Below are 26977 nucleotides of genomic sequence, written 5' to 3' on the forward strand. Positions count from 1 at the left end.
TAACAGTAGGTTTCTAACTGGAGACTTACCTAACCAGGAAGCAGGGGCCTGTGCTATGCATGCCCTATTCTTTCTTTCCATCTTAGACACTTGGCACATCACCTGGTGGTCCTCCAACACCTGCATTTTGGGTTCCATTTGCATGTACACTGTGACACCCTCCTGCATCTCCCAGACTGCCTTCAGTGTGAACACTGGTGCAGGGCCAGGGCCACCCCATCCCCACCCCTGCAGCAGGAACTAGTTTTCTGCTGCATAGGGCATGTGGCCTACCAGGCTACCTGGTGGTTGCCAGTGAATTCCTTTCTTCTCAGTTCTTTTCCCTTCCCCACTAGTGATCTTTCTGTACTCTGCTTTCAACCACTTGATAGATTACGTATACAAATGAAATCCCATCAACTGTGTTCGTGTAGACTTGTGATCCCAGCCCCTGGAGACAGATGCAGGAGGTATGCAAATCTGAGAACAGATTTGGATATACACTGAGATGTTGTTTCAAAAAAAGTTAAAGGGCTAGGGAGAGTGCCATCCTTAAAGATTCAGTATCCAGTCCCCACACAGGAGGAGAGAAGGCTGGGGTGGTGGGCAGGGGACCAGGATCCCTGAGGTTCCCCTGTCTTCCAGCTTAGCTGAACTGGTCCAGATCCAACCATGTTCTCACAAACGTTACCACCTCAGCTTTTAGGACAATCTAATACTCCATCAGGTATACCCATAATGACGAGTACACATCCTGCATTTCTTAGTTCATGGGTACCAAGGTAGCTTCCAGGGTTCAGCCTTTATGACTTAAAGTCAGTCTAATCTTTTTATTAATTTTTTTTATTTATGTTACATACCAACCACAGTTTCCCTTCCCTCTCTCTTCCAGCTCCCTCCCTCCAGTCTAATGGTGAAGTGTTTTCATTTAAATTGTATAGCTGGGTATGGTGACATTACAGATCATTTTACAAGGCTTCTTGGTCCCCACTTTGAAGCCGAGTGGATGTATGTAATGTGTCTGTGTGTTGTGTGTGTCACATTAAGAACATAGATGACTACTTTCACCTGTTTTTGGACAGTGACCTCCCAGGTCCTTTCCCCTCCCCATCTGATCTTACTGAATGCAATCATCTGCACACACAGCTGAAGGAAAGTTACAATGGCAACTGCAAATCTGTCCCCGTGACATCAACTTTAGCAGCTGCTCTCAGAGAATATGTCCCAGAGTAGTAGAACAGACGAGAGGAGCAATAAAGTAATAAATTGATCAACAATAAAACTTGATAATTTCCACTCTTTTATGACTAATTTGTGGCTTCACACGAGGAGCTGACAGGAAGCACCAAACAAGCTGATTGAAACATACAAACAATGAAGAGCTCAAGGAGGGACAGGGTGGGAGAAGACGGAGCGCTGAGAAGTGATGGAGAACTCTTTGGTATTTAGCTTCCCATGCCTTCACTCCCAGGGCCAGATCTGCTTTTTTGTTTCGGAAACCCTTTGAGTTGGGTGGTGGTAGCACACACCTTTAATCCCAGCACTTGGGAGGCAGAGGCAGGTGGATCTCTATGAGTTCAAGGCCAGCCTGGAGTAAAAGAGCTAGTTCCAGGACAGGCTCCAAAGCTACAGAGAAACACTGACTTGGGGGGAAAAATCACTTCGAAAGACTTTCTACACTGAAGCATGTACGGCGTTGACATACTCTAGGGCAGCTGGCTTCTGGGAAGGAAGGCTCTGGATTGAGAAAATTAAGACTGGATAGAGCTGGTCTGTGGAGCCCATGGTGAAATTCTGAGACTCTTATTAGCCACTTAGGGCTTTGTGGGTAGAAAGCAAAGCTGCACGATTGGTTAACGGGTGAAACATAGGTTCACAGCTTACATGTCGTTTCCAATAGCAGGAGGCCACACTAACTTCCAGGCTTCCTCTGAAGTGGAAGGCTTGGCTTTGTTTATCAACAGCATGTGCAACCCAGGGTCCCGGAAGCGTTCCTAAAACCAAGGGGTTCTCAGCAGGATTTGCACTCTGTTCTGGACACCAGGCAGGTCACCCGCTCAACAGTCACGGGGAGGAGCAGATCGAAAGCCACCACGTTCCTCAGGAGGATGTACAGGAATGTGGAGCAGAACCCCCTGAGATGGTGCAGATGTTCAACACCCTCATCTGTGCTTATTAATCCTCAGCATCACCACTGCATCACCATAGCAACACCAACGCCACACACTTCCAAATGCTCACAAGGGCAGTTCCCCTGATGGGGATCCCTACTGTAGGAGAAAGACCAGAAATGGAAAAATAACCTATGACATAACCACACAGCATGGGATACTCTGTAGAAAGTTTTGGTCCTTGCTACGTGTATATGATGTTGCTGCTGGTGCCCGGTAATTTTATTATTTATGCCTATTTTATTTTCAGTCATTTTTCTCCTTTGTAGCATGGGGGATATTTGTCCTGTTCTCACATTTGAAGGTCAGATCACCCTGACCTAACTCAATACAGAAACGATACCCATGAGCCTCCCACAGTTAACCCTTTCATCCATTGGAAATACCTTAAAAAAATAAGACAAAACCAGGCTATTGGTTTTCAGTGTGATCTACTCACAGCTTATGGAGAGCTCCCTGATGTGCAGACGCTCACACAGTGGTTGTGGAGAATCCACCAACAGGAGATAAAAGATGTTCCATGGAAGAAAACAAATAAAATGAGCCTGGAGAAGCAGGAAACTAGCTGAAGACAGCTGGGCTGGCTGGATGAAGGGAAGACTTGGGCTCCCAGGAAGACCTTACTACAGAGAAAGCATCAGAGACTCAAGGAAGAATATGAAAAATCAAAACAGTGATCAATACAGATACAGCACAGAACAGGAAAGTCTCCTGTAGAGATGAAGGAAGATACTAAGGGATGGAGGAAGCCCTGTCCCCACCTCCATCCAAGGGCTATGCAGACAAAAAGGCTTTTTCTTGTGAACGAAACACTCTGAAATGATATCTTCCTATGGACAGAGAGTGGGACACACACAAGCGAAGAACAAGATGGAGCTGAAGTTTCTGCAGTTTGCTTTAGATGAATTTCCATCTAAAATTTCCATTCTGCCGCATTAATCTCGGAGTGGGTGGACTTTTTCCATCCGATGCACACTATTCATCCAATACTGAACACGAGAAAGCCGTCTCAGCTGCAGCCTGCCTTTGACTATCTTTACTGTGGGCCCAGACCCCCAAAGCATCGTTAACACTTAAGAAATGATCCACGGTGGTTTAAATATGATTCACGGAGGTTCACCAATCAGCTCACTCCAGAAGAGCAGCAGGAAGGTGGAAGAGACATTAGCTCATGAGAGGTGACAGTACTTTCCTGTTTGATTTATACATTACTTAACCCTGATAGCTTATTTAGCCATGCGTACACATCAAAAACACTTTCTTCTTTCTGCTCTGGTATTTACAAAGACTTTAGGTGGATACCACCTTCCTATCCTGTAAGCCCCAGACACACGGCCCCATAGAAGTGCTGGATTGTGAGCGTTGTGAGCATACAAGCACATGGTCCTTGTTAAATATTTGTAATGCTGTTTAAGTGAGTCCTTCAAGAGTTACAGTGGGTCTGGGCTCTTAGCAACTCTCACTTTCATTCCAGATGCTCTGGGTCAGTGGCCACCTCCTGCTGTACATGGGGAGTAAGCTCTAGGTGAGAAGTCTCATGACTCCTTCTTATGTAATCGGAGGTGGCTTAGGGAAAATTTCCCCCTAAAGCTTGCGTTTCCATAAACCAACGCATGCCTTGTCATAGAGATCATGGGTGTCTATGCTACATGGAGGGGCTGTACCTTAGGAGCACAAAACTCTTGGGCTAGGATGTATTCAAGGCTCTTGCATGGTCAAGATAAATGGAGCTAGAGTTGCCCACATGGGTCGGGCTAGCACATCCTGCAGAAAGCTTCAGAAGGGGTGTGTCCACTCATTCCCAGGCACACTGCATTGTGTCCTGGACTATTTCTTTCACTCGTGAAAATCAAAGAGAACATCTTCCAGAAACAGAGAGAACATGTCCTCAGCCCCAGCGAACACAACAGAAGCCAATGATAATGATACACAATGCAAAACAGAGGTTGTTGAGATGTAAACTCCCTACAGTGAGGCCAAGGAGGGAAGGGATTCTGAGGGGAGTCCTCTCTCACAGTGAAGGAGCACTCCTGAGCACCAACGGAGTGGGAGGCAGAGTCAATGAAAACCGTGTCTGTTTGGGCTCTTCAAGCTTCCAATCCTGCCATTTCGTTAGCCTACAAAAAGCCCTTTCAACAAAGGAGAATGGCACAAAACTCCACCAGGTGTATCACTGCCTTAGAAACTCCCAGTAATGGCTGTTTGTAGATTTCTTCGACAATAAAAAGAAGAAACTGTGTGGAGTCCCCAACACAAGTCCCTGTAGGCTAGTCCGTTAGTTGAGGAACTCACATATTTTAACTGAACAAGCTTGCTGGTGCTGCTATTTTTTTTTTTTTGAGTCAGGATCATAAACTCCCTATGCAGCCAAGGATCATCTTGAATTTCTATTCCTCCCTTCTTCTGCCTCCTGAGAGCTGGAGTTCCAGGGGTATGCTGGGCTGGGGATCAAACCCAGGACCTCCAGCATGCTAAGCAAGAACTCTAACAACTGAGCTACAGCCCCAGCCCAAGATAATTTTATAAAAGGTCTTACGTTTTAATTGTGTGTGTGTGTGTGTGTGTTGTATGTGTGTGAGTATTCATGAGAGTGTGTATGTGTGAGTTATGAGTGTGTACAACAGTGAGCGGTATTAGTGAGTGGAGACCAGGGCTGGAGCTATAATGGCAGGTGATTCAGTATCCTGATGTGGATACTGAAAGAGCAGGATATGTTCTTAATTATTGGGCCATCTCTCCTCTCCTGAGATGATGATTTTAGATCGTGCATCTGACAATATCACAGATGCCAGATCTCACTGGACTCATCGGGAGTGGTTACTCTGAAGAACCGTTGTTGATACAAGCTCACTCTGGGCATCAGAGATAGGAATGGTCAAGAACAGAGAAGAAAGCATGCCCCAGGGAGGTGCTTTTAAAGGGTTTGCTGTCCGTCATCTGAAACGGGGTAACTTTTGTCATTCACAGATGGGAAGTGATCTCAAGAAATGGTCCATTTGCTGGCTAAAGACCAGCATTCCTCCGGTGAGTAGTTAAAGATTCCTGTGTGAAAACTGATACCTCTGGCATCAGACAGAGAGGGTCAGTGAGCTGCCTTCTCTGTGAGGCAGAGTCAAGGAAAGAGTCCACATACTGCCCTTCCCTCAGATCTTATCCAACCCCCTGAATTCGGCTTAGAGTCTCTGGGAACGGAAACACTGAATGGCATCTCAGGGCTCTGCTCTCAAGTGGTACAAGTTGCTCTTGGCCTGCTCTGAGGGAGAGCACCTTGCAGAGGACACAGAGGTCCTTGTGCTCATAGACAAGCACTAGGGGATCCAGGAATATTAAACCCACAGTGTTATCCCTTGGAAGAAAGGGATGCAGAAGGCTGGGAGTGGGTGGGGTTAACAGTCTGGTCATTTTTTGTGCTAACTGTGAGGCTGAGACCACATCAGATCCTTCTACAAATGCTTATCATGCGCTTATCAATATATAAAACATATCTTTAAGGAAGTTATCACATGTCGTCAATTACAGAACCCGTTTTTAAAACCCATTATGAAAACATGTCCCCTGTACTTTACAGAGAGCATTGATGTAGTCATGCTTCAAGCTTTATTGGGACACAGGATTGAGTTGATTATCACCAAGAAAGTTTTGTGAAACCAAATTGTGCTATCTTTGAACAAACAAACCACTCATGGTCAGACTCCTGGAGTTTGAACCAACACCGGATATTGAGTTGTGTTGAGCCAAACTATCTTCTTGCCTTCTATGGGTCATTTTCCTGCTGGTTGTGGCAGTCCCAACAACTGATGCAGTATGTCAGCACCCTCATGACCCCTGGCAGGGATTAGGCATCTTCTAGACACCCAGATTTTGCAGGAATGCTCTGTTGAATGTTGCGTGGGTTGGGTACCAGGAGAAGACCATGAGAAAGAAGGAAGTTTGAAGGGATGTTACCCAGTTCACAAAAGTGTGGATGCAGTCTCCCTCTTCATAAAGGAGAATCTGCATTTTACACACCATCAATTTCACAGCCATTTCTCCCTCAACTTTTTCCTATGCCCTGCCTGGGTCCTGCTCCCAAGGGTGGGTTTGGCCTTTACTTCTCAGGAATAGGGTCTCAAGTCCAGAGTTTCTGTGCTCTCCTAAACCTTTAGCTAAAGAAAGTTGTTTTAGGGAGATTTACCAAGGTCTGTGAGGACCAGTTATTTGTCTTGCCACATTGACATTTAGTTTTTAGACTGGTCTCAGAGCTTTGGAAGACTGTCTACCTGGAGACACTATGTGGTGCCTCAGGATTCTGTTTTCACTGGGCAGTGAAGGGAACACTCAGTTATCTAAAGTTCTAATGCCCAGAGTGCCCCTTATGTCCTGTAGCTAGAGCGAGGCTGGGAGCTGTGCTGTGCTGTAGGGTTGCTGGCTGCAGTTCATGAACCTCTGCCTTGTAGGGACCCTCTTCTCCAGATGAAAATTTAGGTAAAGAGCAACTGTACCATCAGAAAGAGTCTAGTGCAGAGGTCTCAACTGTTTTCCCCTGCTACTTTTATCACTTACGCGTATTTATTTACAATTCAAAGAGCTGTGCGTGGAACTATGTTGTAAATGCTCATAAATTCTTTTCTTAAATATTAACGGTATCTTATAAACTAATTTCAAGGAATCTATCATGTATGTGCCATGGTTAACAGGAGTGAGCTCATGTGTGTAGCTTCCCAGAGATGTGATAGCTAAGACTGTTCAGACAGTGCTGGTAACACTCACACAGCAAAAGCCAAAAACACAGGCAAGCATGAGCACCAGGCTGGGACAATTTTCAGAGAAACTGACAGAATAACTTTCTCTTCAAAAATGTCTCCTCTGAAAGTCTCCCTCAGTTTAAAAGTAATTTTCAAACGTCTTTAGGGAAAGTTGGTTCCTGGAGAATTGAGTTTGTTGTGAATCCCAAAACCCCAAGCTAACCAGAATTCTGACTGAGGTGGGAGATTCATTTCAGCAAGCACAACTGAATTAGTTCAGTGGAATTTAATTTGGATTAATCCCCCAAGTTATTATCAAATCTAAAGCAGACAGGATATCCACTCTGTGACAAGCATTAAATAGTAAATGTACAGTTCAGAATAAGACGGTCATGGTCCCTCAAGGAAGACCACACAAACATCAGAGCCAAGCATGGTGGCAAGTTTCTGCCTATCACACATGCACAGAAGCAGGAAGACTGCAGGTTGGAAGCCACTGGGCTACAGGGGAGGCTCTGTATCAAGAGAAAAAGGAAAAGAAAGGACCATGGATCATCTTTAATTGAGAACTAGAAGTCTATATGGTGCCTTCCATGGGTTATGTGTGACTCAGTGGGAAAGAACTTGCTTAGAAGGCATGAGGCCCTGAGCTCAATCCTCACTACTTCAAAATATAAGAAAACAAATAATAAATAAGTAGCTACAACAAAAAACAAACAAAAACAATTTAAAAAATCCAAATTTCCCAAAAACCTTCCCAAACTTTGTTTAAAACCCACATAGATGTCCCTGAACATATATAATATATACACTTAAAAATAAAGTGTTAGACAGAAGGGCTAAGAAGGAGGGTTTAGAGGGAAGGGGGAAATGATATAATTAAGTTATAATTGAAAACGTAAATGGATTCATTACAATGGAATTATTGAATGTTCAATACCTAATTATTAATATTTAATTTAACTATGGAGACTTCTTTTCCATTTTCATGTCAATAGGCTCACCTATCCACCAATGCTGCAAAGCACAGGTTTTCATGCCATCAGAAGTCAACCTGTATTAGGAATCATGTCTCCAGTTTCCTTTTTCAACAACAAACATGCCTGTGATACTGTCCACATTCTCTCAGACACACCCCACATCCAAACTAGATGCGAGCTACAGATCAAACAGGGGAGGCTCTTGATACTGCAAAACCACTTCATAGAAAAGAAACATCCGAGTTTTATCTTCCCTGCAGGCTGTAATGGATGCTCCATAGCTCAGGTGATCTTTTGACCTTTCAAATTTTTGCCTCTTCATAAGGAAGACATTTTTAAAATACCATAGTTTATATATTTTTTAAATACTGTATTTGAACCATCACTATTAATATGGAAAGGATCTTAAGATTGGAAACAAACCTTAGTCTTTTTCTTGTGTGTCTGTGTATTTCAAATATGTATTTTTGCAAATAAAATACATTGAATGCATTTACGCTTAATTTAGACAGCTAGACTTAATTAAACTAACACAATCAATGATGGTCTATGTACATTTGGGTTGAAATTTTGTTTTACTCTCAGATTCCCTGGGAAGAAGCAATCAGAACAGAATCTGGCTGTGAGAATTACATCAAGTTTCAGAGTTTTCCATCAGGACATACATACATTTATGTCCTGTCAAATATCATGACAAAAACAGATATGTTGAGAGGCCCTGGTCTTTTCACTATATGGCTACCATCAAAGGGCCACTTGCTGATATGAAATGTCAAGGTCAGATTTCTCCCCTTAGGTGTCCCTTTTTTGGATTGGCTGACTTCCTAGTCATTAAGCAGTTACATTAGTGTAGCTTGGTAGTAATAGAAGCAAAGTCATAATGGTTGAGAAACATCCATCATTACAGATATTAACAAAGTCATTCAAACAATAACAGAGATAACTGGGCTGCAAGCCTTGCTGTTCCTCAGTGGGAAAAGCATGGGCTTTGACTCAATTCCCTGGCTCTGAATGTAGGCCCCTTATAATGTCTGTGCCTTTCTTGGATGTAGACTCTTCATGACAAAGTATACTATGATTACTTATGAAAGTAGGTCTTCTCCAGCAGCCAAGTATAAGGCCACACTCTGGATAAATCTGTAATGTAGAAGTATACATTGTTAGGCATTGTACCCCATGTAGATTTAAAGGCTTCTAGAAGCACATGTGTGGATCTAGAAACCTCCTCTTTGGGAAGTAAGCTAAGGGTGGCTGTCTTAACATGAAACGACTTGGTTGGAAGAGGCACTCTGTGAAAACAAAGCATAGAGAAGAGTATGGATGGTTATTTCATGGGTTTCTTTGGTTGTGACATTGTCGTAAGTAGTTCATGTTATCAGTTGATGAAGATCTTGTCTTTCAGGGCTCCAGCCTCACAGTAGGTTTACAGGGACGGCAAAACATGAAGAGTGGGAAGATGGCATTCAAGTTCATGAACTGCTGCTCCCAGAGACACCCATCCTCTTCCTGCTCCTCTTCAAGCTTCTCAAATTCTGCCTCCCCATTATCTGCATATCTACACTATTGGTTTGACACAATGGCCCTTTCCAAATGACCACTGGATTAGACTGTAAGGTCCTCGATGCTGCAAAGTCTGGGATTCACAGATGCCAGTGTGGCTACTTGGCAGATAACCACCTTCCTTGTCTTTCAAACAAACTCACATTCTTTATTTTTGACCTGAATTTACATGGTTCCTGTGCATCTGACAAAAGAATTTCAGCACTAAATTAACATGTGGTCAATTTTGTTGTATTTGATGCTGTCTTTTTAATTATTTCAGGGGCACTGAAGCAAATAACTACCCATGCAGACCTTAATAATACTAAACTTGATTTATATTTTTATTAAAAAGGCACACTGTATAGGGAGAGGCTTGGTGAGGCACTAAGCTCAGGGGATTAATCCAGGACTTCATACCTGCAATTACTGAACTATATTCCCAGCTCCTAGGCTCAGAATTTTAAGACATGAAACTATTAGGTAGAGAAGGCACGGAGAGAAAGAATAGAAAAAGGAAAAGGACAGAAGTGGAATAGGTTTTCCAAATTTGGAGAAGTAGCAGGTGCAGATGCACCAGGTAGGATGCACAAGTACACAGAATCAACAAAAATGCACCTTAAAATGAAGGCTATGGATAAGGCCAAGAGTTAGGAAAAAAAAAAAACATCGTTAAGATTTGTCTTCTTAAGGGAAGAAAGGTACTGAGAATTCCAGACCTGGATGTTAGAAAAAGTCAAGCCAACAGTTAGATTACACATCCTGGCCTACGTCTGTCAGGAATGCCTGAATGAATGTTATTCAAAAAACAACTGAATATTATAATGGTAAGATCAGCGCTCCAGTAATCCCTGCAACTCAAACCTGAATGTGAACTTGGAATGCACAAGACACTGTTGAGGACTCTCAATCCAGTATGGAATTCATGGAACCTGTTTGCACTTCGAGGAGATGGCTTTTAAAAGCAAGAGTAACACAAGTATTCTATAGACCATGGTGGGTCCTAGAGGAGTGGTGGTAGTTTGCTATCCAAAGATAAGACAGAAAGAATGTGAGTGTGGTCAAGAAAAAGTCTCATTTAAGCCGAGGATAAGACATGTGACCACAGCCTTGAACCTGTTGAGTTAGAACATCAGTTCTACAGTGAAGAGGAAAAGACCACATTTCCCCAACACTGATCACCAGCTCAACTAAAGAGGACACATGAGCTGGCACTAATGAAATTGTGGGAAGCAAAATAGATATGTTTCAGGAGGAACTGATAAAAAACCAGCAGCTTTTCCTTCCTTGGTGGTAGAAGCTACCTTTCTCAGACTCAGACTCACTTCTGAGAGCTGCCATCTCAAAATCCAGAGAGCACCTATTGGGGATAGTTTACCTTGCCTCTCAACGGCTCCTAAAAGTGGCTGGAGGGCTTGGGTGTTCTTTGACTGTAGTTCTGGTCTGCACATGGTCTTCCCAGTGTCACTAGATCTATGTCAAACTTGTCCTGCATCCAACCCAGCATCCATTCTAGCACCCATTCCAGTAAGCATGTCCCACTTCAATTGTCTGCTTAGTTCAATTTCCAAATACGGCATGTTCCAAGTGACTGGAAGTTAGGACAGCCACATCTTTCTGAGAAACACAATTCAATCCATGATCATCTTAGCATTCTTTGAAGGTTTTCTCCTGGAGGAAGAATCAACTATCACACACACACACACACACACATACACACACACACACGCACACACACGTGAGAACTAGCCACTCTGATAGACCTAGTAAACAACAACAGAGACGAGTGTCTGATGTAAATTCTTATAACACATGTGCTAGACAAGCTTGGAGGGAGCAGCTCCTCTTCCACAGTGGTCATTGGCCCCACATCAAAACTTGGAAGAATGGCTGAACGATTCCTTTGTAACCAGTACAGTGTCTAAAATAATAATGCAGAATACTTTCTTTTTAGGTGTATGCTCTTTCCCTTGCAGATGCCACTGCTCACTGCTGGCTTGCTGGAGCCACTGACTTTGATACTGGGAGCTTTTTCACATTCATTCCACTTACAATCCCCCTTCCTCTTTCCCACAAAGCTCTAACATCTGCTTCCCCAGGACTTTGACATTGTTTGTTATTTTTCAGTGATTTGGTCAGTATTTCATTGTTCATTTCATTGTTCCTCAAGATTTTCTCTTAAGGTTTCTTTTTCTAGCATAGTATATGCTACAGTTTCAAAATAAAAGTTACAGGTAATGTAGGCTATACTACTAGTCCAAAATAAAAGCACTATTGGCCACCTACAAGTATGATTTCAAAGGAGTTATTATAATGCCCCTGACTGCAACCAAAGTGAATAAAAGGGGAGCAGCTATAGCCTTGGTTAGCTCAGTGTGTCAAGGCTCAGCATCCTAGTTAGGGGCACCATGGCACCAAAAGCAAGTTGGGGAAGAAAGGGTTTATTTGGCTTACACTTCCACATCTTAGTCCATCATAGAAGAAAGTCAGGACAAGAGCTCAAGCAGGGCAGGAACTCGGAGGAAGGAACTGATGGTGAAGGCACAGAGGGATGCTGCTGATTGGCTTGCTCAACATGTCTTGCTCAGACTACTTTCTTATAGAAACTAGGACTACTGGTCCAGGGATGGTACCAGTCACAGGGGCTGGGAAGAAAATTCCCTAAAGGCTTTCCTACAGTCCATCTTATAGAGACATTTTCTCAGCTGAGGCTCCCTTTAATGCCTTTAACTCTAGTTTATGTCAACTTGACATAAAATTAGCCAGTACACCCAGGCACTATGGAGCTTTGGCTGTACAGTGAGACCCTTTCTAGAATAACAATACATATATAAGTAACAATGCTTGTATTATCCATGACAAACACGGAGCTGTGAAGACAAGCCTAGCCTTGATGAGAGAAAGAGTGTAAGGTGCAAACAATTCCAGTGCTGGTGTCTGGGTGGACTCAGGAAGCTTGGCTGCCAGGGTCTACTCTTTTCTACTTTCCCTTTCCTGTGGCTGGACAGCAGTGTTACAGGTTGTATACTAAATACGTAAGAAGTATTTAGTACGCATTATCTTGTCCAGGTTTCAAGGACAGCAACAGAGCCAGTGGCACTATCCTGACGGGGCTGGTGTCTTCAAGTCTTGGGAGGCCACCACCGGAGCACAAACACAGTCATAATTAGGTTCATTTCCTCTTCCTCAATCCTTGTTTATCTACATTTTACCCTCTCTTTCCATTTTATTTTTTACTTTTGTTTTTTTAATTGACACGCAATATTTGTCCTTTTTCTGAGGCACATCATGATGTTTTCATTTGTGTGGAGATCAATCCAGGGAGGGAAATCAGCCCGGTACATTTACATCACATTAGATGTTTTGTTGTTGCTACTTAATGGAAAATTCATTCCAAATCCTCTCCCTACCTAGTCTGAGTTATAGAGTGCATTACTGATAGTTATCATCATCCTGCTGAGCCACAGGAGATAACAAATTATGAAGAATCATCCCAATGTTTGATAGAATGAATGCAGAGAAAGAGGCAAAGAGAGCCCCTGGTAACTCACCTCAGGAGCTGTCCAAGGCATCCGAGATCTGAAACTTGTTCTCATCCTCCTCAACCGCCGAGTGCCCCCTAAACCTGCTCCACCTAAAACCCCCTATTGCCAGAGATTGATGAACTGACCGAGGCAGAATTTTTGTATACAAGGGAAGTCTTACTCGGCCCCTCCAGAGCTCTGTGGGAATCTAACTTTTTACAAGTCCTGTTTTCTTCAGTCAAGGTGTTCTTTCAAAATACCAATTTTATATAACTAAAAATGTAATCAGAATGCCTTTAGCAAAATAATTCTAAAATGAACTCCCGCAACATCTCCCTCTCAACCTCATTCTTATTGTTTACTTGTGTATGTTCTTCCCAACACATGCCTCCCTAGGAAAAGCCACTATTTGGGACATCTCAGATCTAATCTTGTTTATATCATTACTGTTCCCTTGGAGCTTCTGACTTGCCCCTGCAGGGTCCTGGAAACCCCATTCCCCCATCTCTCTCTTCAAACCCCATCTACTCAGAGAGTCTCTCAACAAAGGAAAGGCACCAAAAAACCCAGTTATACATTCTTGGTGACAACTGCAGCTTCCTCCCCTGATGTCATCAGCTGCCCAAGTCCCCGCCTAAGTGCTCAGCTTTTGACCACACTTGGGCACAAACCCAGCTTGCAGTGGGCACATCATCACCCCTCGCCTATAAGCTATATGATGTCCCTGCCTTAGCTCAGGTGCACAACTTTTCTGGCCTTGATCTCTGGGACAGGTCAATCTGCCTGGGAGTTGCTTGGCTCCATAGACTTGTTGTTATACTTTTAAAATTCAGTTTGATCTGGCTTACTGTATCAGTGGAGAAATTTACTATGGGGTGGGGCAGAAAAAACCTATTAACCACCCTGAAGATGACGACTTATTGCCCTTCTTCCACAGCTGGGCTTTTCTCTGGCAATATCGTTAATTTTATTGGAGTGGACCACATAGTGACCACTGCTGGTTGACAAAGGTCCAGCATTTCTGCTTTGCAGATCCCAATTCTCCTGCAGCTTTTTACTTTCATTTTTAATAGTTCTTACTGTGCGTTGCTGGAGTTTCCTTATGCCTTTTCCTCTGGGAAACTTTGTGCAGGCTTTGAAAGATGAAAATCTTTACAATGGTAGCCTCTTTAAACAAAGTAATTCTTTGGAGAAAAAAAAAATCTTGCCACCATGGAACCATATAGGGTGATAACTCTGCCTACTCCCACACAAGTTAACACAAAGCTGCTAGAAAATTTAGATCAATCACAGATGCTTGACAAATAAAGTATATTTGGTAATCAAGATTTACAAAAACCCTAAGGTCTACTCAGGTTCACAGTAATATTTGTCTAGTCTTATCTTTGCTCACTTTTAAACTATAGCTATTTGGATAAACCAAACCATTAAAAACTATAATATTCTATAATGGAATGTCTATTTCCCCAAGGAAGTCCTTTTCCCAAGGTCAGGCAGTTAGACAGCCCTATTTTCTCAGGGGCTTGAAGAAAGTTCCTGCTTGTTAAAAAAAAGAGACATTCTTAATTCAGGCATGAAAAACTTTGACCATTCCCTTAACACATGACTAGTGCTTACTAAGTTGTCAGGATCAATGCTAGTTTCCTCAATCCCTGATCTCAAGCCAACCCTAACCCACATGCCTCCTTTCTCTCATTTAATACTATGTGCAACTATAGAATATCTAAGGTACATTCTTCTTTCAATAAGCACACTGGCGGCCCCCCCGATTCACCCTCAGATCCTGCTTCCCCCCACTGCTGACTCCACACATCCTCTTTGGGACCTGAACCCCAACAAAGCAGATGAAATAGAAAAATAATCTTTTGGTTTCTAATTCATATGCATGTTTTCTTGATGCATTTGGGGTAAAGTTCAAGCAATAACAGGAGCCCAGCTTTTACTAGAATGCTAAAGACCACATGTCAATCCTACCCAGGGGTCTGGGAAATGGTACAGATACCAAGTGGCCTTTTTTCTGGGGGAACAGAGACACTGAAGTATTGAATACCCGTCTACTTGTGAAGAGCTAACTCTTACAGAATGCACACAGGGCTCCAGTAAACAGAAGGTGGACAGAAAGTTCCCTCAAGTCAAAACGTGCAATCTTTTCTCTCAAACATTGAGGAAAGGCTTTTGACTGCCCCAGTTAGGAAATGAAAAAGATGAAATGGGCAAAATGGTTACCACTGGTGTGCAAGTTCTTCCCAAGTTTCTTTTACCTTGTTTTATTAGATCTAACACCGCGAAGGCCACAGGGATGTAGGTCACGCTGTTCTCTTTGGCAACCACAAAAGCGTAGTGGTGTGTCACTCACCAGACACCTGACTTGATTCCTGTTGTGTGTGTCTAGTGTGTAAACTCAGGGGAAATGTGACTCAGCAGAAAGAAAATAAGATTGGGGCAAAGGCACCAGACTACTGGAATCAACAAGTGATGTTTAGCCTATCTGTGTGCATGTGCTTCAGACGGGGTCGGAACCTTGGGACAAGTACCAGTGGATGCTGGTAAAAAAAACTTACAGTCTAACTCAACTGTATACTGTTTTCAGACAAGCTCGGTAGCAAGGAGCCTCTTGGTCTAAGTCTCCATTTATGTCCTGTCAAGGCTAATTTTAAGAAGCACTTGTCTTCATGGAGCCCTAAAGGGCAGCTCCTTACAATCAAGAAAAAAGGTGGAGGAACTCTCATTAGAAGGTCCTAAACAGACCATTTTGAGAGATACTCAGCCAAAACGCTTAGTGACATCTTCCAGCCTGAACAGCATATAAAAGAGCACACGGGCACAATAAAACATAACAAGCAGCCACGAAGGAGCAGAAAGCAAGACAGACAGCTGTCCAACTTTCACAGCAAGCCTGGAATCCAGCTTGTGAGTATTGATTGACAGCCCACATCTCTCCTCCCACTGTGGTGTTCTCCTGTTGGGTGAAAACTGATAGCCGATTCCCTAGGCATCTGTGGAACTAAAGAGGTTTCAGAATCCCCTAGCATCTATTATCTCCAAGGACCCTGTGACAGCACAGAAAGAGATGCCTGTGTGTTGTAGAGGACCATCCAAAGGTTAGGCTGGCCTCAGTGCCTGACAGACTGGGAAAGGTGTGCACTTTGTCGCCCCAAGATCTGCATTTGGAATTCCAACTCCAACTAGCTGTTAAACTCTGCACTTTCCCTAAACTTCCTGGTGTTTGTCTATCGATGGTCTGACAGCCATGCCAGGATGCTATTACAAGCACTGTGACTGACATAGATTGAACCATGAGGTTCATGTTCCCTGTGTTCTAAACTTGCAATGGCTCCTTGCTCTAAGAATTATGCCAGAATGCAATGCAAGAGCATGTACACACACTATGCCAAGGACCTTGTTTCAATTAAGGTCTTAATATGTACATCAAGCTGGACTCGAGTTCTCAACCCTCCAGCTTCAGCCTCCCATGGACTGTGATCAGGAGCATGTGCCAGCAACCTCAAGAGCACACATGGATGCTACAAGGACAGCACAGCACGGACAGAAGTTCAGCACAGTCCACGCTCTGGAGTAGCAGGCTGGAGGCACATGATGAGAGCGTGATGAGGAAGCAGGACACTGGGAGCTGCTGCGGAAAATGTTCTTATTTGCTTTAGAGATGGAAAGTTCTGGGGTCTCCATGATCCCCCGCTGCTTACAAGAACCCCATTTCTGAGGCAGGGAAATGTACTCTTCTCCACTGAGCAGCAGACACAGATGTACACAGAATATCAGGAACACACCAGCAAGTTCCATCAGCCTCTGCCAACATCCATGCAGTAACCACCTGCCGCTCACTCCCTTCTGCTCTGTGTTCACTGCGTAGCCATCCAAGTGTGTGTATTGCTACATACTGAGACTCCATGACACTTGGATGTCTCCTTAATTAATTTTAGGACATAAATAATTTTTTTTGCTTATATTTTAGCCAGAAGAAAGTCAGTGGGTACCTCTTAAGATCTGACTCTTCTTTTAAGTTCTAAGGCACAGAATTTTATACTTCCCTCTCCTTATTCCTCCCTTCCCCCTCCTTGCCCCCTCTCTCTGTGAGACAAAATCTGTCCCTAGCTGGTTTGAGGCTCTCTAGTTATACCAGGCTACTAGCCTCAAATTCACAAATATCTGAATATCTCTGCCTCCCAAGTGCTATACTGAGGATTCCCACCCTATTTTTTTTAATTTCTCAGTCAATGAAATATACTTCCAATGTGAGAACATAAACCTGCTAGGATGTACTGAGTGTCAGGCCGAGATAGTTGGTAGGTTTTGCAAACCCTTTAATGGTCCTGGGCTGAGGTCAGCAGCCTAAAACACAGAGGGGAGGGATTACAACTGGATTATTCCAAGACGGAAACACATCAGAATTTAGCAGGCATAAACATTTTGTGGTGGTGATCTGTATCCCTGTCACCGAATCCCAACTGCCCATCTGTCTGCCATTCAGCCCCTGCTAAGTTTGCAGGTTGCGTCTCTACTGTTGAAGGGCCCTTTAGGTAGAACAAGCTCCCACTACCTGTGTGTCAAGGAGGTAGGAGAAAAAGTTGAACACCATGAATAAAATACAAAACAAAGTTAAGGCAGTACTTCAAATGGTAAACATTTTAGAGCCCAACCAGTCTTTGAAAGGATTTGCTCAGTAGCAGGGCACAGGGCAAGCGAAGCATCAAGAGGGAGGACTCCGCTGAGCTCTAGTTGATTCTTAGACAGGAAAGATGGGAACAGAAGGCACGCTGTTAATGTCTGCCATGTCACAGGAGCCAACACACATCCTGTGTCCAGGTATCAAACCACACAAACTTCCCTGAAGCTGGACAAGTTCATTGGTATCAGGGTTCCGTCTTCAGACAGAACTCTTTCAAAACCATATAATAGGAATACTTTCCACAAGCTTGAAGAATTCTCAGAATCTTTTCCCTTTCTCGGAGCACCTTTTATGCATCAGTTAAGAAATGATCTTGGGTTAGAAGCAACTCAGCACAAAACCCAATGTCATAAGGGGCACAGCAAACCAAGTGACAGGAGTTGACAGCATGAGTCTGTGACTTGAGGACTACAGGTAGTAACACAACAATCAACAACAATAATCACAACCAGTAACACCATACCCAAGAGAAAAAAATCACACGAGCTAGACTCCAGCCGAAGGACAGCCAGTGGCCTTTACAGTTTCATCCCTCACTTCGCAGAGTGAGAGGTGTTCTTTCTAGCAGTCAGATCTTCAGGATCCGCAGCCGCATCTGCGGAACAGCTGTATGCACATCATAAAACAGAGCAAGTGGCTTAGCTACCTTAGCATGCACCAGATCCTAAGTTTGCCTTTTAGGTCAAAACACATTTCATCGTGATTGCACACATTTCTTCCCGCGGCATTTCAGGTAGAATTCTAGACCGAGAGAAGCCAATACAATGGAACAGAGCCCGTCTACCATTCTGTTTTGATTTAGCCAGGGCAAAGGCCCCTGAGTACTTACTGGCTGGTGACGGAGTGCTGCATCCACTAGGAGGTGGGTGGCCATGGAGACCGTGGAGGGGAGGCAGGGAGAGCCCTCCGATGACAGGTGGGAACAGTAACGGGTAGGGTGCCGCCGGGTAGTGAGTCATGTGTCCACGCACTGCCGGGACTGGGCATGCGTGGCTGCTGGTGCTCATGCTTCGAGCCTCACTGAAGGACGGGTGCTCCAGGGCAGGCACACATCACTACAGGTCCCAAAGCACACAGAAAGAGGCAGATGAGGGCAAAGCGAGGCTGAGCCAGGTCCTGGCCAAAGCAAGGGGGTTCACCTGCTGGTCTGGCTTCCTCCCAGCAGGCTCTCTCTGCCTCCCATTTTGCTTTGTGGATGACGGGAAGGAGGCTGATGCTGTCCAGCTGTTCAGTTTAGGGTTCAGAGGTGCCAGGTACCTTCAGAGTCCAGGGCTGTTAATCCTGTAAGAACACAAGCAAATAAACAAACTGATGCTCCAAAAATCTGGGGGATTTCTCACTTTGTCAGGTTATTGTGCAAAAATTTATTAATAATTCAGATCTCCAAATTCCTTCTTGGCCCCATACATTTGGTATTTTGTGGTTTTAACTTTTCTCAAGCTCAAGCATTAGAGTATAGGCTAAAACATCTACATGTAATTTTATCATAACCGATACTCCTCTGTTAAATTACAAGCTCCACTCTGAACTGTTCCCTATAGTACAACTCTCCTTGCCTCATGTTTCTCCATGGCCACCTAGAAGCATTGATTTTCCTGTCTCTATGTTCACAGTGTTTGTTGTCTTTGCATCTTTGCTTCAAACCCTTAGCAGAGTGCCTAAGCATGAGCAGGTACCCGGCATACATTTGCCGAATGAAGAAAATCTTGTTCTTTAGGGAAATTGCCAGTTTGATGCAGTCTGGTCTATGTGCCACGAAGCGTTAAATCCTGTGCAGGAAGAACCTTGGATTTCACTTTGGATAGCACACCAACAAGAAAAGACAACTGCAGGAGAACGCCCTGTTTTAATATGAAGAAAGCTAAGGAACCCAGCGGGAAAGTTTAGGTCAGTTTCTTGTTGTCCATATGCCTACAAGAACAATAAATATTTAAATAGTAAATAATACTAAGGATGTTTGAAGAAGCCACTGAAGTCCTATTAATCCATGTTTATCTAAATTACATATGCAGTAAGGCCACCTGGGGGTGACAATGCTCCCACAAGAGCCACAGACTATCTAACAAAAACTCTAGTACCAGACAAGAGAAACCTTCTTTTGAGTTGTTGGATATGAAAATTCAAGAGACTCAAAAAAAAAAAAAAGAAAAAAAGAAAGAAAAAAAAAGAAAGTAAGGAAGGAAGGAAGGAAGAAATAAAGAAAAAGAAAAATACAGGAAATTGCTGCTGCCTTTGGTTGTCTCCCAGAATTTTAAGGTAAGTTCCCACTTCTAAAGACTTCACACACTTCAGACACAAGATTTGGAGGCATTAAGCTGGAATTGTCCGGCAAGCCTCATGCCAGAGGAATGATTAATATGGCAACAGGGATTAGGGAAATCTCCTAAGGCCCCATCCCTTGATGAAGAGCTACAGTGATTAAGGATTGCTCAGAGTGAGAATCAGTCTTCCCCAGGGATGTATCACCTAATTGGTTATCTAATACCAAGTGGATGGTCAGCCTTAGAAACATATGCATACAATCAACACTGGATGAACTCAATTGGCCGTATTTATAAATTCTTATGTATGGATATAGAAAAAAGTGCACCAAGTAATTATTTTAAAATGTATGTCTATGGTATCTTCTAAGTTCTATGTGTTGTATTCATCTATCAAACATGGGTTGTTGAATATAAGTGATCAATCCATTAATTCATTTCTCCATCTCTATTCATCCATCCCACATTTTCCATCGATTGTCTATTCTCTCTCAGTCAATCTATCCACTTGTTTCTCCATCCATCACTCCATCCCTCCTCACACCACTTCTGCCTCCTTCCCTCCCTCCATCAGTGTGAATGATGGCCCACTGCCTGTCTGCCCACTCACTCATCCATCAGGCTAAACCGACTTTTATGTGTCAGGTAGGAGCGTAGACACTGGAGATGGGTAATATGGTCATTGTACTCACAGATGATCTACAACCCTGACAGAAGCTGTGTGCCTAATGAGTGGGTACCTGCTCAGCCGTTACAAAGCTTTTCTCCGAGTTCTTTATCTAGGATTCCTTGAAGAGGAGGATGGGAGAAACCTCACCTCACTTCTCGGTACTGATTGTGTACGTCCCATGGGTACCTTTGCCATGGTAACCACATCCAGCAGGAGCTTCCAAACTTTGGAGCCCACTGGTTGACCAGCTCTGAACTCAGACCCTGGGAGCTTTTCAGTTGTACAGAGAATGGTTCTAGAGCCAGATGCTCAGGTTTCATCACACCTCTGGACTTTGGGGAAATGATTTCACTTCTTAATATACTGGGCTTTTAAAAAAAAATGTAAAATATGGGTAACTATAGAATTTACTTCAGAGGATCACGAAGAAGATAAAACAGGATCCCGCTGCAGGAGAACAATGCCTGGTAAACAGTAAACACTCAGAGAAGGTCCACTTTAAACACACTTGTTGTCTCATTAAATAATGTTCTTGTGAGGGCAGGTTTCTGAGGTTTTTGGCTGGGGATGAAGGAGGATACATCATAGCAGTCTTGGGGAGAAAAATGTTACGATTCAGATTTGGGTCACATAATTGAAGAAGAGAAAGATGGGGCATGGGTAAAGGGAAAACAGTTCCTCCTGTGCCTTCCCGAGTATGCAGGGTCCCTGTGATGTTATAATGTGGCCTCTGTGTCTTTACCACACACAAGACCCCTGAGGCATAAGCTTTGAGCCTCTGAGAAGTTTCACAGGGCTCTAGTGACAGGTCCCACTTTCTGGTCACATTCCTGAGTCTACATGGCTTTAAACATCTTCCCCTACGTCACACATCTGTGGCAGAATCAGAACTTAAAAGCAGTTTGAAGAGTGCCACCTCCTCGGTTTTCTCTGCCCTGGGCAGAGAGCTTGCACACCTAGTAGATTGAGTGTCACACCAATTGCCACCCACGGAGGGAAGAATCCAAGTATGGGTGTCACGGTCCTCGCTCAGATACCATCTGAGCCTCCCTCTGATCCTTGGTCCTTTGGGACGAAAATGAATACTGTCCACGGGGAAAGTCCAGGTGCCGTGGGTCTTAGCACTCCCTGCACTCTAGAAAGCGGGAGGTGTTTCCATCCGGTTTATGACCTTTAACCCAAAGTGAGGCCTCCCCCAAACACCATGCTATCTCTTGAAGCCTCAAGCTGCGTGAGAAGATCGAGAGCAGGCAGGCGGCGCATTACGTCAGCAGAGGGAAACGCTTCGGGCGTTCTCATACGCATACTCGGCTCCACAACAATACGTTTATTCTGCAGCTTATAACAAATTAATTAGAAAATAAAAAAATGCCATGTAGTATTTGCTGCATTTCCAGGCAATCTGATTTTGAAATCCCACACAAAGCTCCGCGTTGTTACAATGGTCTTTTCTCCCTCCATCTGACAAACTAGCTCATTAACCATCAGAGCTGACAGTTTAGCAAACTCACCCCCGCAGGGCACAATTCTCTCATTTTTAAAGCTGTCTTTTTTTCTTTCTTTTTAATATATATATAATCAACCGGGAACCACAATAATCTCCCCTTTCTCTCGTTTTCAGATCCTAAAGATCGTCAACATATCGTCTGCCAGAGTAGCACGCTTGAAATCTTAAAAAATTAGCAAATGACTAGAGATAACAGTGTCCACAGCAGAACGACTTATGCCCAGAATAGGAAGAGGAAGCAACGCAGGCTGGAAAAGTCTTGCTCGTGGGTGAACTGTGTGGGAAGTCCCAGCTTGTCCACATGTGCGCCTGATTAAGCGATTTCTGGAAGCAAATGTCTTTTGTTTCAGGCTTGCGGAGACAAAGATGGTCACTGGTATTAGCACGCCCTTTCCCGTCATGCCTGACTTCAGCCTGGGCTCATTTGGGCTCTCCCCACCTGAGGCAAAGCGCAGATGAACAGGATGAGGAGGGGGGAGACTGAGATGGGCTGAGAGGTCTCAGGTCCACCACCCGCGAGTTTCTGTGCTTATCAATTTTGTCATCCATGAAAGAGCCAGGAGAAAAGGTGTGTGTCTGTGTGTGTGTGTGGGGGGGGGTGCGTTAAATGCAAATCCAAACTCCAGTAGCCAGAAAGCAAGTATTTTGCTGAAACACAGTGACCAAACAACGTTTAATATTTTTTTTTTAACTAAGAAAAGAGTAGTCTACCTTCCTCAAATCATCTGGGAGAGAGAAACGGGTTTACCTAGTCTGTGTGACATGCGCATGCGCTGCGGCAGGCATTGCCATTTTCACATTCGTGCTGCGTCTGTGACCTCTCTTCTTACTAATTTTCCTGGGCCACTTTATTGTCAGCAGACACAAGCTGGAATTTTCTAAGAAGCTAGAATCACAACTGAGAAAAAGCTTCCATAAGACTAACCTAGAAGCATCCCCATAGGACTCTTCTTTTATTAATCAACGTGGGATGGCCTGGCCCATTGTGGGTGGTGCCATGCCTGAGAAAGTGGTCCTAGGGAAAGAAAAAGCAGGCTGAGCAAGCCAGGAAGCAGCACCCCTACACGGCCCCTGCTTCAGTTCCTGCCCTGACTTCCCTGGGAGTCACGTCAGCTGAGATAAACCCTTTCCTTCCTAAGTCTCTCATGGTCAAGGTGTTTATGACAGCAACAGAAGCCCCGCTAAGACGTTAATGAATGCAGTATGTTTTCTCCAGACTTATTAATACTTTTGTTACACTGAAAATCGTTTTAGATGACAGTGGTCATCTCTTGTTTTCTTTCTCTTACCACTGCTTGTTCTGTGTTCGTTTTCACTTAAAGTTGTGTGCGCGCTTCCAACTTCAGACTTCTCACCATGTCAACTACAGTTTATTACAAGTGATGTTTCAAAATCAGACAGCCATTTTAGACAAAAGGTCCTCAGAGTGTGTCCCTGAGCTGGCAGTGTTTACGGTCCCCTCAACATTTCTTACAACTGGCCTCATCAGATGGAGCTAGAAAAAAAAGTCATCCCTAGTGAGGTAACTCAGACTCCAAAAGACAAATATGGTATGTATTCACTTATAATATGTGGATGCTAGCTGCTAAGTCTTCGACAAACAGGTTATAATCCATATAACCATAGAGGCTGGGTGTGGAGTAAGGGAACTAGCCTAGAAAGGGGAAATAGAACAGATAGTTACAGATGGGTTGGAGTGGGTACTGGAACAGGAGGGTCAAATGGGTAGGGGAGAGACGAAGAAGGGGATGAGTGAGGAAATGCAGGGAGAGACAGCTAAAACTAGGGTCATCCGATCACAGTAGAACTTTCCTAAACTATATAAATATATAAAGGTAATCTAAGCAGAATCATCAAGTAACTGGGGAGACAGAGCCCCAACTGAACTTATCACCAAATTGTTGGGGAAGGGTTGCTTGTTCATCCTGGCCACTTAGCCATGAAATAACCACTCAGAAAACCATATTATTTGCAATACTCTTTGGCCAATAGCTTAAGCGTATTTCTGGTTAAACTCATATCCTAAACTAACCCATCTTTGTTATTCTGCATAGCACCACATGGCTGTGGCTTATCAGCTAAAGTTCCTAGCATCTGTCTCAGGCATGGATCCATGGCTTCTCTCTGACTCTGCCCTTCTTTGTCCCAGCATTCAGCCTAGATTTCCCTGCCTACCTAAGTTCTGCCTTGCTGTAGGTTCAAAGCAGTTTCTCTATTCATTAATGGTAATCACAGCACACAGAGGGGACTTTCACATCATCAAATGAAGCCTCAAGTTCCATGAATGGGTTATATCTAATCAAATTGATAGACAAAGGGACCCCATGAGAACCCCCAAACAACCCAGGCAATTGCCAAGGTTATTGTTTGTTCTCCACAAACTCTTGGCAAGGTCAAATTGTTGTAGCTACCATATACACAACACATTGAACATGGAGACGTTGAGCTCGTGTCTACCTAGAAGCCGTCATTACTGCTGACTAGTGTTCAGTTGCTGGAAGGCCCACTGCATGCTACCAAAGGAGAAAGGTAAACACCAGCCCACCTACAAACTCTCTGATCTACAATGGTGCTGTGCCCACACGATGCGCTAGTGCAATGGTAACTAGCACAAGCCTCCCTCCATGAGATGAAATCCATCTGCGGCAGCACTCAGATGGTCCACAACTTTAGACTAGACAGGTCAGGAACCTAAAGGAACTTAGCAATAAAATGACTCCCCGAGACTTTCTGGCATATCCACAGATCGATATCTCATTCAACCATCATCAGAGAAGCTTTTCTTGTAGTAGGTGGGAGTGAATATAGAGACTCAGAGCTGGAGCGTGAGAAACCTTGGGATACTCAGTCCTAAATGGGATGCCTCCATCAAGTCCCCACTTCCGGCTCAAGGAACCTGGAAGGAGAGGAGGCAGAAAGAGGAGCCAGTGGGAATGGAGGACCCAAAAAACAAGGCCTTCTCAATGGAGCAGGACCAAGGGATACAAAAATTCACAGATACTTGTGGCAATATGCGCAGGGTCTCCACAAGGTCTGGCCCTGACTGAGTTCTAGCTTAGAGGAAAGTAGACACAAGCCCCCATCCCTAATCCATAGCTAGCTGACCTATAGCTTTTCATAAATGAAAAATTAGCCTTTCTTCAGTGGAGTCTCATTAGGGAAAGAAACCACTCCTAAGGACAGACTCCATGCCCAGCAGATGGCCAGTACAAAACCAACTCACGGGCATCTCTGGATGTTCTTTATCTCGCAATACTTTGCAGGGCATTTTCTTTTTTCATTACAGGTTCTCTGTGCATATATGATGACTTTTTATTTTGCATCTCTGTGGGATTTCTCTCTGTGTAAAATCTCTGACTATTTTTGTTTCTTGAGCTCTTTCTTTGACCCTTTTTTTTCTGTTAGTTTGCTCTTCTTCTTGTTCTTCTGGTTTTTCATCTTTATCTCATTTTTATTTCACTGTTATTATTATTACATGCCTATTCATAGCCTAATGACAGGGTGAAAAGTGGGTGAATCTGGGTTCATGGGGAAGTGGGAAGGATCTGAGAGGAATTGGGAGGATAAATCATAAGCTGAATATATTTTACCAAAATAATCTATTTTCAATTTTAGAAATAAAAATCAAAAACCTGACAATGTCTCAGCCCCAACGGAGGCCTAGCAAATCAGAATCTCTAGGTCAACCCATGGGTCCTAATTTTTATAAGGCCGTCAGAGGTACCAATGCACCCAAAGAGAGGATGGCAACCTTATGGAAGGAGTTCTATAGATGTTTACCTCTACTGTGGATGGAGAAGCCACACACAAGCCATCATCACTAAGCATCACCGTGTTCATACAGCCTTGTCCATCACAGCAGCAGACCCGCCAGCTGACTGTGGCCCAGGACGGAGCTTGGCTGAATCTTGCCTCACCCCCTAATGGAGCTGCTCCAGACTGGTCTGCATCCTTAATGTCTTCCTTGGAAACCACAAATTGAAACCATTCTCATTGGGCGCTTTGTTATTAGTTGTGTCTATATTTATAGAAAATCAACTTAAAGTCTTGTAGATTTTTCCTATCTATAGGTTCCCACTGCTTATGTGGTGCAGCTCTCTTGTACATATAAACCCTCTCTGTTCTTACCTCCAAATTAATGCGGAAGCTTTAAAAGTGAAAATCCTTTATGTTAGGCTTATGTTGCCATGGCAGGATAGTCTTCCAGCTCTGTCTCATGGTGTACTACCCTCATGGTTCCTTTCTTGGAAAGTTTTACAGTTTTTTTTTGTTTTGTTTTGTTTTTTTGTTTGTTTGTTTTTGGGAGTTAAGTTGATCCTGTGGTTTGTTTACACTTTTTTCTTTCTATATATGAATAGATTTTTTTTTCTAACTTTGTGACAGACAGTTTTGAAGGCATCATAGGACAACAGAGGTACACTGATAAAGACATTTCTCTTGCCCAGAGCTGATTGGCTGTTTCTTGTCTTCTGCAGATTTTGGGCTATGACATTTTTCTTCCACTGATGACCCCAGGTCTCATGTCTTCCTCTTTATTCTGTTTCCTCAACATTTGGATAGTTTTTTTTCCTTCCTTTTTGAAAATAATTTTGCTATTTTTTAAATGGAAAATGGTATATTCTAAGTGAATTTTTTTTAAAATTTGTAAATCCTGAAACATTTTGTATCGTGTCTAACATTTAATAGTTTGGATAAATATAAAATTGTAAATAAGTAGCAATTTTCTTCATGAGAATTTCATATGTATCATTTTCCTAAGCTTCTTATATTAATCTCAAAGTCTAATATTATTCTGAATTTTAATCTGTCATTTATAAAATAATTTCATTCTGAAAATCTTTTTTTTTTTTTTTTTTGGATTTTTCGAGACAGGGTTTCTCCGTGGCTTTTGGTTCCTGTCCTGGAACTAGCTCTTCTAGACCAGGCTGGCCTCGA

At 43.5% G+C, this 26977-nt stretch overlaps 1 protein-coding gene across 1 annotated transcript in view; it reads right to left on the reverse strand.

Moving 5' to 3' along the window:
* Positions 1 to 26977, reverse strand: part of Rarb (retinoic acid receptor beta) — a 586853-nt gene that overhangs the window by 334979 nt on the left and 224897 nt on the right. The window contains exon 2 of the mRNA XM_026779625.1: positions 18434 to 18885. Coding sequence (XP_026635426.1) covers positions 18434 to 18611 — 178 coding nt within the window. The 5' untranslated portion in view covers positions 18612 to 18885. The remainder of the gene's footprint in view (positions 1 to 18433; positions 18886 to 26977) is intronic.

Source organism: Microtus ochrogaster, chromosome 6 (assembly GCF_000317375.1).
Source record: "Microtus ochrogaster isolate Prairie Vole_2 chromosome 6, MicOch1.0, whole genome shotgun sequence".
NCBI classification, from domain to species: Eukaryota; Metazoa; Chordata; class Mammalia; order Rodentia; family Cricetidae; genus Microtus; species Microtus ochrogaster.